At 38.8% G+C, this 11,036-nt stretch overlaps 1 protein-coding gene and 1 non-coding gene across 2 annotated transcripts; one reads left to right on the forward strand and one right to left on the reverse strand.

The window, feature by feature from the left end:
• Window positions 1-416: 416 nt before the first annotated feature.
• On the reverse strand, window positions 417-2,276 carry LOC104609637 (uncharacterized). The gene is made up of 3 exons (XM_010276004.3): window positions 1,472-2,276; window positions 948-1,069; window positions 417-844 (listed from the first exon to the last, which is right to left on the reverse strand). Exons 1-3 carry the CDS (start codon window positions 1,865-1,867, stop codon window positions 694-696), a joined length of 669 nt encoding a protein of 222 aa, XP_010274306.1. The 5' UTR covers window positions 1,868-2,276; the 3' UTR covers window positions 417-693.
• Window positions 2,277-6,734: 4,458 nt separating this feature from the next.
• Window positions 6,735-6,808, forward strand: TRNAN-GUU (transfer RNA asparagine (anticodon GUU)). Its single transcript has one exon. It is a non-coding gene; the product is annotated as a tRNA-Asn (tRNA).
• Window positions 6,809-11,036: the final 4,228 nt, after the last annotated feature.

Consider the following 11,036-nt stretch of genomic DNA (forward strand, 5'->3'; position numbering starts at 1 on the left):
AGTACGCGGGATTACAGTATGATGACACAACCACAGAAGCATAACTTCCGATGAGCTCAAATGTGGCACCAGTCACTCTCCCAACTCCTCGTTTTCATGGTTGCTCATGTGCAGTCCCTGACAGATGCCATGGCTGAACTGTTAGAAGCTCTACTTTCATGGCTTAACATCCTCTTTTAAACTGTCACTCTCTTGATGGTTAGAAGTTAGAACATTTTGGGTCAAAGCTTGAGAGGGACGGCCTTATTTGATGAGAAAGAGCAGAACCCAACTGGCAGTTCTCCAGGGAAGTCTCTTTAACATGGCCAAAACCGCCCTAAGATTAGCAACCCAGATCATGAGACTGAAAGATATCTATCCACCCGGAAAGTTTTTCATGCAAGAAAGAACATCTGATTTGATTCATGAGAAGAGACTAGGAAACCAAATAGAAGAGAGATGGTTTTATTGATGAATGGAGCTAGATTTTGGGCCCGAAATCCACATCTTGCTCCAGATTTGAACACAGTACAAGCTTTTACATAACATCTGGTTTAAAGTCACACAGAAAAACAAGTAGAACAGGAGATCTGTAGTTGCAGTGATGATAATAAATTAGAAGAAGATACACAAGTTGTCAACAAAGGGAGACCAAGAACCAGTTACACACACGTTTCTCCCTTTCTTCTATAGTTAAGTCTTGTTAGTGGTTGGTTAAGCCAAGAGCCAGAAGTTCTTCTGCCATCTGGTGCTGATAAGATAGCCACCCATGCCACTGCTTTGCTTCCTCACCCCAAATGTAAGGCATTCTGCATTGTTGATGCACTGCTCCACGAAGTCCTCCTCACTGCTGGTCCCACACAGGCTGCCAAAGCCCAGACAACAGAATTACACAACTAGGTATCAAGATTAAGATCAAGAAGGGATACTACTAGAAATGCAACTCATGAAGAGAGAGATCTACCCACCAGTTGATGAGTGGAGAAGGTTTCTTCTGACCCAAAACCAGAACAGATACATCAAGCTTCTTCACTTGGCTGATCACTGTGGACAGCTTTGGTCCTTGTATCACTAGAGCCTCCACTTCCACCTATCAACCCACAAAGAAGTAAGGAGCAAACGATAGAAAAAAGGAAAAGCCAAACAAATAAAAGAAAAAGAAAGAAAGATAAAGAGAACCATAAAGCACAGGGATCAGAGGGATTCAGAATGGAATCTGACCCATCTGTTGAAATTCAAAGTGAGGGGAGAAAGAGAGGGAAGTAACAAGAAAAGTTAGAAACTAAAAGGAAAGAACAAGCAAGTTAAAATATGGTTATAAAAAAAGTAAAGAAATTAAATAAAAGAAAGTGTAAAAGAAATGGACCAGCATGGCATCTGTGAGAATACAACTGTGAAATGCAAGGTTAGGAGAAAAGAGAAAGAGAAAAGAAAGAAAAATAAATGCATGCATCTCTCTCTCTCTCTCTCTTGCACAGAGAAGGAAAAATACCTCAGGTTTGCAAGCTTTGCAAAGGGACCCAAGAGAGTTGGCAAGGTAAGGAGAAGAATCAGACATCCTTTCAGAACATTTGTAACTGTGAGAAGGGGGAGGAACAATGTGGAGGAGAGTGAGCAGATCACCTTTGTTGGTGACATGTGTGAGTGCCCACATCATAGCATGTTTGGCACGAGCAGATTGGTCAACCACAACCATCACTCTCTTCCTCATCACCAACCCACCATTCTCAACCACACCTCCACACATCCTAAGCCCTTCCATTTGCTTCAGACTTCTCTGGCACCCTTCACCACCACCATATTTGCTCTTCTTGCTCCATCTGTTTGATGATGAGCTCCAACTATCTCTGCCACTCAGCTGCCTAAAAAATGAAGCTGCACTAGGCATCTTTGCTTGCTTCCTCAGCTCTCCTCCTCTCCCTCACTGTTTAAGTAAATCTCCAACCCTCTGAGCAAACTATTTGAACTGATGTGGATTCTTGGGGTTCTAATGGAGGCAAGAAGAAGATGGGGAGAGAGATCTTGGAAGATTGAGACTGGAAATATGGCTGGTGTACTATATGTTCTTATAGAGAGAGACAAAGAAAAGGTAGAGGAGAGAAGAGACAAAAAGAGTGAAAGGATGGGGAGGTGATGAGTCTATCCATGTTTTATACTTCTGCAGGTGAAGGTCACGGGAAATCACTCCATTTAACCTAAATGGGTATTTGTAATTTGATGGTAAACTAGAAAGAGTGGATTCTCTTTTCCATTCTCAGACCCAGACCCAAAACCCTCTCTCTCTCTCTCTCTCTCTAAATACAGAGAAGTGTGTGGAGAGAGGGTAAAGGAATGAACGTTTAGTAAGCTTTCATGGCATGCTGCAAACAGGGGTCGTATAAAGAAGACCTGATCTAGACCATTCGATCGGTGGGCCACCATACCAAACTATAAACTTTTCAGAAAGAATATCAGGACACCTGGATACAAAATTTGTGGGTCTCAGACTCTCAGTGTCTCGCATGTGTGGTCTATTAAACTAATTGGATCCAATCGGATCATTCCACTGTAACATGTGAGTTTTATCTCCTTTTGTGTCAGGGTACCTCTAATGAAGGGTCCACCCAAATAAACTCCATGCCCTCAACCGTCCAATTTAATACGGATCAGTGGTTGTGATCATTCCAAATGCTGGCTAAGAAAGGCCCATTCCACAAACCCATTAAATTTTAAATAAATGGGCCCTGATCCCTACACGCCTGCCACGTGTACTTTTATTAACCCACATCACACTAGATTCGGGAAATCCTTTAATGATTTCTGCAGGCCTGACCAACTTCTGTTTCTCTTTCTATCCTACTCCTATTTCTATATAAAGTGGCCTCTGTACCATACATAATACAATAACATTCTAAAACCTAATTACTTTTAAGAGGTTAAAATAGTAATTTTGTACAACTGCGCATCTTAAATGTTGCTTCTCATCCACTCCTAAAGTTCATGGAACTTTATAATAATAACATAATAATAATATAAAAGTGATTAGGGGCACATCTCATTTTTATATTACATATTTCAAAACATGGCAGGGTCATGTATGGGTGCAGATTGGATACCCGATTCAAAGATTTTCCACTGCATCGGGCCTAGGTTTCTGGTCCGAATTCATTCAAATTTTGGCAAAATCTCAATCCAATCACACATAATTCTTAATATAAACAATCTTTAATTACACAGATTCGATCCTCTTTTTCTTTTGATCCTGAGTTTTCAATATTTGAGGCGATGCTAAGTGATTATTTCAACTGCTGTGTTTAACAATTGTTGATTCGAATAGTGATTATTTCATTTGGCTTTGAAAATCGTTTAGGCAATCAATTCTATTTCATCCCTGAATCGAAATTTTGTCAAAAACTATTGATTTGGTTAGCAATTCGTTGAGACGAACGGTTAAATCCGCCATTTTTTTTTTAAATGGCCCATTTAAAACATTGTTATGGATTATTGTGTCATCATCAAAAATCTAGAGTTGCAGCTTGAGCGGGCTCAAATTGAGAATATGGTAAAATTTGGATGAACCCACATGATGGAAGTAGCCAAGTAGGCCCATGTAAGAGAGAGAGAATTTGGGGTGGGTGTATGTGTGCCCCACTTTATTAGGACGTGCCCAAATCAGTATCGTATAAAATAAGGGGACTGTTCATTCCAACTAAGAAAAAAATAAGGGCTAACAGGACCTCGTGAAATGGGTGATGTTGAGGGGTCACCAGAGGGGTGCCGCTTTCAAATAATTGCTCCCGAATAATTCGCTACCTCTGTCTGTCAGAAGACTCAGAACTCAGAAGATACCACACTATCCTTTACTGTTTATTATTCTTTTATATTTAAAGAATTAGCAATAGTTGTAACTGTATGTGTCACTGATTTTTTTTTTTTTTTTTTTAAAGAAAAAGCAAAAATATGCTACATAGGGCGGGGGTAGCACCATGGTTTTCAAAACCGGGCCAGACCGAAAAAACTGGGAACCAGTCAGGTGACCGATTTTGCTTTTTCCTAAAATTGGGATTTCTCAAAAAATCATTGATTTTGGTCAGTAAACCACTGATCCGGGCAGTTAATCAAACGAACGGTTTTGACCATTTTTTATTTTTTTAATTGTTTGTATTTTTTTGTCAAAATGGATCGACCGCTCCACCCGGTAACCGGATCCCTGACCTGTTTGGTTTTAAAAACCATTGATAGCACGTCCACGTCCCCGTCCCCGTCCCCATCAATCACCCCAACAAATGTTAACTAAATCCCAAAATTGCACGACGCTCGAATAAGCATGAGTTTTATTTTCAATCCAATCAGCGGCTTGATTCGCTTAGGGGATGTCTCAAGTTTCAATTGACATTTCAGCTTCCAAACCAAGGAGTTCCAATTGGTACTACAATCTGTTATGACAAAGCTCATCGCATTCTTTCTTATAACCCAACTTCATAGAAAACAAACCATTTGGGTTTATCCTGCAAACTAGCCTATCTTCTTTGTCATCCGATGGGATGAAAATAGATTTGATTTTATTCCAACAACAAGAGATAGGAACGAAACCATGGATTTTGTCCTCTAACCAAACCCTCCTATCAGGATCAATCACGTTATTTATGCACAGATTTTCATTTCCCCCTTGCATTGAGCTAGTACAACCATCCATCCATCTATCCTTCCAAAATTGATAAATTTCCCAACTTCCCATCTTATCCCCTTCTTGAAGAGCTTTCTAGCATTTACAATACCTCTCCAACCCAAAGACGGGGATCCTAATTTCGTGATATGAAGCGGCCTTTATGGGGGATTTGGGCATATTACTAAATATGAAAAAAATAAAATAAAACAAGGGTATTTTACATAAAGTTAGAATATACTTAAATTCAAATTTGATTTATTAGTAGAAGAGAGTTAAACATTGAATGTTAAAAGAATCCCAATGCCACAAGTAATCGAGTTGAAATCAGCCCCCTACAACATAGTTTCCCATAATGTCTCACAAAACATTCCCGTTGTGTATTAGGAATATCTCCTATTGATACCTCACTGTTTTTGGTACTTATCATCGGAAGATTGTTCCTGATGAAGGCGTTTATGACAGACTAATGGCATGCTTGCGTGTGGTAGAGGGCGGCGTACAGCATGGACCCAATAGGGACAGTCGCTTGGAGCAAAAGTTGGCATGCGATGCAGGCCCAATGGCACGGCTGCATGCGGCGACCTCGGATGGCCACGCACACAAGGCTAGACCGCATCCTGGCCATCTACGCCCATCTACTCCTAGGCGGTCTCAAGTATAAATAGGAAGTGACCCCCCAAAGGTGAGGCATCTAAACTCTCCACTATAGAGAATTCAATTGTTTCCATTGTGATCTCGTCTGAGCTGTCCTAGTTCAGGCCTTGTCCACCTCTCATCAATCCCTCACTAATTTGATCGTTGGAGTCTCTATCTCGGATTAGCATTTGAAGCCTCTAACGTCTTCTCTCTCTATAGGACCATCCTACAGGCCCTTAGCCATAACGGACCTCGAACTTATCAATCAATCCTCGATTCAAAAAGCGAAATTACCTTATTACCCTCGGGCCATTTAAGGGTGCAAATTATGTTGTGGGGGCTGATTTGAACTCGTAATCGGGATTTCTAATAGGAATGCACCTTTGAACATGTATATTCAGATTTCAGACCATGTACCGTTTTTAGTTTTTTACGCGGCAATCTGTACTAAAATGCTTAAAGGTAAAAGGGTCCCACCAATTACATAAGTAGCAGATCTGGAGTGTTTGGAAAAGCTATGAAACTTGATCCAACGAAAATGTTTTATCTGATGTTGGGTGCAAATCTAATGGCCTCAAAAGAGGCCTATGTATAGTGCAATGGTTTATTCCATCAAGCACCTGAACACTGGGAAAAGAGTGAAAGAGAACGTTAGTTTATGGGAGTGTGTGTTTGTTGTCAATTAAACGCCAAACAAAAAAACAGAGATTTTGGTTTTTGAAAAGGTGAAGTGAATAGAGACGGAATTTGCATTCGGCACCTTTCTTCTCTTCTTTCGCCAACTGATCTCGTGAATGGTAAACCAATTGGCAATTGCAGGTCCACGCCTAGGGTAGCGTAGCCTCTCTTATGTGGGCCCTCCTCTCCTCTCCTCTCCGGGGCGTTATTTTGTGGGCCCTATTTGACGCGTTGTACTAAAAGCGCAGCATTCAGCTCGGTCGGTTCAAGACAAATTCGGCTTAGTTCGGGTCTGCTCATGCTTCGGTACAGTACAGATAAACCCTACCCCTAAATATTCATGTTAGGGTTGATCCACATGTCGAATAGGTTAAGGCTTAAGGGTTCAACTAAAATGTTGGTGTAAAAAGAGGTGACCCAACAATGATCCGATCAAAATTGAGTTTACATCTCCTCCTCACAAGAGGCCGCCCCACAATATTTCATAGAACATCTCCGCTGTGTATTGTGAACATCTCCTGATAATGACACTATTGATTCTGATCTATCATTGGGAGATATTCTTAATACACAGTGGGAATGTGCTGTGGGACATTGTGGGGAGGAGATGTTATCTCATTGAAATTTTGTTGGGATTGGCTCGTTTCGACCCATATCGCCTTCTGGTTGAAGTCACTAGATAATGACCCTAGCTCGCTTTCCGCTTTTCGGACGGGGTGTATTTATAAATGTAAGATGGGTCGACTCTTCTGTACTGCTATAAATAAAATGAAATATAAACGTAAAACAAAAAGCTGGAATAGCTCAGTTGGTTAGAGCGTGTGGCTGTTAACCACAAGGTCGGAGGTTCAAGCCCTCCTTCTAGCGATTGTAATGTTTTTCTAAGGATTTTTTCTTTTTCCTTTTCGCTAGAAAAAGACTTAAAAAGAAAAGTACTATCCCTAATTATGAAAAAAAAAAAGAATACAAAATGAAAGGAAAGGAAAAAGAAAGCCTTACTATTTCAGTCTACGGTTTGGCAGTGATTGATTCAATGCGATAGGGTTGTCCTCTTTTTGGGACAGAGTCTTTTATAATTCATGGCTTCAATGATAGACATGTACTTAAACTTTTTAGTATGGCGAGTGTCCCATAGAATGTCTACTTCTATGCTGTCTACATTCTACAGTCATGGCTCCCCATGGGAATCACGGGGCTGTCGACATTGATGGATCAAAGAACCACTGAATTCTGCTTGCCCATGCTAATTGCATTACACCTAATGAAAGATTTCAGCGATTTGGAACTGTTTGTAGCAATGTTTTTAAACTATGGTTGATTCAGATGGTCGAACCGTTTGCCCTGGAAATTGTTCAGCCAAATAATTTGTTTTACCCCAAATTTGGTTTTTGGTAAAAAATCGTTGAATTGGTCACTTGTTGACCAATTCAGCAATTTTTGACCATTTTTTAATTTTAATTATTAATTATTATTTTTTATTTTTTTGTCAAAATAGGCCATTCATTTGAACCGGATGGTCAAACTGTCAACCCATAAACTAGTGGTCAGAATGGTTCCTGATGAATGGTGACTTGACACGACCTAGTAAGAAGGAGACACGTAGACGTGATCTGCTCGAGGGGTGACAATTCAGCCAAACGAACCTAGTTCGCAACATTCGGAGCTTTGGTATTCAGCCACCTCGACCCAAAAACCACCTCGGCGTAGAGACACCTCGACACCCAATCCACTTCGGGACTAAAGAACCGAAGTGCCAGTTCGGAGCTAAAGAGCTGAAATGCCACGTAATCGACTCCAAAGGCCTCCCCAACGGACCCCGAATTTCTCGGGATCACGATGAGACTCATCTTAGCCCCACCTTAATCAGAGGTAAATGATAAATCTTATCAACACATTGCTCTCCTTCAAAAACGGAATAGATCTTATCCGCACAGCCCGGAGATCCCGAAGCTCTTTCGTAAGGCCCACGACTACTCCATTATATAAGGGCATGAAACCCCAAGGCAAAGGTACGCGTGATTATATACTCACTAGCATTCAAACATTCAAGTATTCAGCTCGCATTCACAGTATAGTACTGACTTAAGCATTAGAGCGACTTCGCCGGGTTAGCCACCCCAGTTCTCTGATCTACTATTTTGCAACTTGGTCCAGCTCGTCGCGCAACTAGAATTCAGATCATCTTCCAGCTAGAAGTATCTAAATTGTGCACCATCAGTTCCAACTTATCCTGTTACATGAACTGATAAACCCGAAATGCCATGAAGTCATGTTTGTCAAAAATCTAAAAAGCTAAAAGTAGACTTAGATGAACTGTAAAATCAACTTGATGGTGAAGCTATCTTAGATAGCAATTTCTTCAAAGCAGCTCACTCAACACAAAAGCCCTCCGAAACAAGAGGTTGCTCGGTTTAAGCATCATTTTAAAATCAACCTAAAGGTTGAACTGTTTTATTTTTGGGTCAACAAATCGGTGGTTCAATCATAAAAATAAAAAAAAAATACAATAAACTTTTTTTGGGTAAAAAACCTAAACATACATTAAGGGCCTCTTTGGCATGTCTTTCTGTGTAGTCTTTCAGCTGTTTATAAGATGAGCAGACCGATTTTTGGTCTATTTCCGTTTGACTCAAGGAAGATCTAACCACCAAAAAGACACGAGAAGCTTATTTTGGGCTGATTTCGGGAAGCTCCAAATGAAGCTTTTTGTGTCTTTCGCATTTTATTCTCGTACGGAAAGACACAAAAATACGTACATCTACCAAACTAGCTTCGGGCTACTCAGACCTTCATGCAAAAGCTCAATGCGTCTTTTAACCGTTAGAGCTACCAAAAGATCTTCTCAAAAAAACGTACCAAATTAACCCTATGTTTTTCAAAAAGACTTAAAAATACCTTTGCCTCTTTTACCTTTCATTTTCTTTCAAATTAAAAAAAAAAACCAAAGAGATGACATCTGAATATAATGAATGACCCTGCCCAATTCAAGTCTAATTTTGGCTATACAAATTCTGACATTGGATGTTTTAACAATGGTAGATATCGCCGATACCATTTTAAACCCTATACAAATTTCAGCATTATTGATTGATGATTCCAATATCCAAAATGTGCTCTCTTATATAATCAGAAGCTCTCATTTCTCAATGTTTTAAATTAGATCTCTTTTACAACCATAAATCACATAGTCGGATCTCTTTACATCCATACAACTATTAAAATATTTAGTTCCAAATTTCAAATCTTGTTGAATAACGATTTGGGTGTCTGGGATTTTTGCTTAAGAGACTTTTAGGTCAGTTTAAATCAATTTTGCTTTGTTTAAGAGAAATTCAGGGTATGTTTAAGTCAATTAATGAAAATTCAGGGTATATGTAAGTCTTTTATTTTATTTTTTTTTTTGTAAATAGTGAGTTAATATGACCAAATGGGGATTTTGGTGGGTCACCAGTAGACTTGTTCATGGGTCGGGTCGGGCTAGGCTCAGGCCGGGCTTTCACTCTGTATTAACAGATTTTTCTATGGCTCGAGCCCGAGCCCAGCCCTCATAAAAAGCCCGGGCCTGGGCCCGAGCCCAAAATTTAGCCCATGCTGTTACTACTACTGAAACAGCTGAAGAGAGAGAGAGAGAAATTATAGAGAAAAATAATAAAAAATGTATATATTAAATTATAAATATATATTTCAATAAATATTATATTATTTATATATTTTATATAATATATCAAATACGTATTATGTATTTTATAAAATATATAATGCTGAGTCGGGCCAGGCCGGGCTCAGGCTGAGCTTTTTTGACAAATCTCGAGCCCGGCCTGAAACACAGTTGAGCTTACTATGTTAAGCTTGAGGTCAGGCCCACGGGCCTAATTACATGACCAAGCCCGACCGGGGTGCAGGCCGGACCAGGCCATCGGGTTACCCGACCCATGAACAGGTCTAGTCACCAGCCGGACCAGAGGTTCAATGACCAGTTGAAAACATTAGGTTGAAGCCCATAAGATCTTAATCATAAGAAAATGAAAGAAAAGAAAAAAAAAGTTAAAACAGTTCAAATTATATTTTAAGGGTCATTTAATAAACAATTGAAATGGTAGGACTGAATGGTTTATAATTTTTCTTGTAGTGATAAGTCATTAAGGCTAGCAGGTTGTAAGCTCCTTAATGGCTGAAGCTGAAATTGGGTTCACTACTATATTCTCAAATATTTCCATTTTGGAAGGAGTACAAATACAAATTTGTAGAGTACAAAACCTTGCATTTTATATTATTTTGTATGTATTTGTACTATAAATATTTGTATTTGTACTCCTTCCAAATTGAGCTTAAGTAAAAAAATCATTAAGCCATTCAATTCATCTCTTAATTAGCCAAGAAAGTAGCACCATTTGTTTTATCTTTCAGCACTTAAAACTGTTTCATGCACCAAATCACTTTATTGTAGGGGTGAGCGAGAAAAACCAAAAAACCAGCTGAAATCGAACCAAAAATTTAGTTAACCAAACCAGTTGATTTAGTATTTTTAAAACAAACTGAAGGTACTGGCTCAGTTTTAATTCAGTTAATCAATATAGAAAACTAACAGTTAACCAAACCAACCAGTATACATATATTTTTATGTATTCTACGTATATTTATGTATATTATATATATTTTATATTTTCTATGTATATATTATAAATTAATAAATATGTATTATATATAGTTATAAAATATAATATTATATATATTTATATATTTCTATAATATATATTATAAATATAAAAAAACCAAAAAACTGAACCGATGATTAATATATATTTATATATTTCTATAATAGGCCCACGGTTCTAGTGATTTTTTATTTTTTGTATAAATTTCAAATTCAGTAATTTTAATTATGAAAATTTCAGATGATATATAATTACATTAAGTCATGCATTTTGTTTTTTTTGCAAATAGTAAGAGAATCCCAGGAAGGTGCTTACATGTCTGCTATCAGATATATAATGCAAAATTTTGGTCCATTTGTCTCCCCCTTCCCCCCTCCCTCCCTCTCTCTCTCTCTCTCTCTCTCTCCCAACCACCCCAAACAAGTAGACATGAAAAAAGG

This window comes from Nelumbo nucifera, chromosome 1 (genome assembly GCF_055504915.1).
Source record: "Nelumbo nucifera cultivar China Antique chromosome 1, China Antique-T2T, whole genome shotgun sequence".
Classification (NCBI taxonomy): Eukaryota; Viridiplantae; Streptophyta; class Magnoliopsida; order Proteales; family Nelumbonaceae; genus Nelumbo; species Nelumbo nucifera.

Bases quoted from the DNA above. Each gene is read 5' to 3' on its own strand.
- LOC104609637 (XM_010276004.3), bottom strand. From the start codon at position 1,867: ATGCCTAGTGCAGCTTCATTTTTTAGGCAGCTGAGTGGCAGAGATAGT. The intron at 1,070-1,471 runs GTATTTTTCCTT...GTGGGTTGATAG, and splicing joins GCAAAGCTTGCAAACCTGAG to GTGGAAGTGGAGGCTCTAGT. The intron at 845-947 runs GTGGGTAGATCT...GGGCTTTGGCAG, and splicing joins CCTTCTCCACTCATCAACTG to CCTGTGTGGGACCAGCAGTG.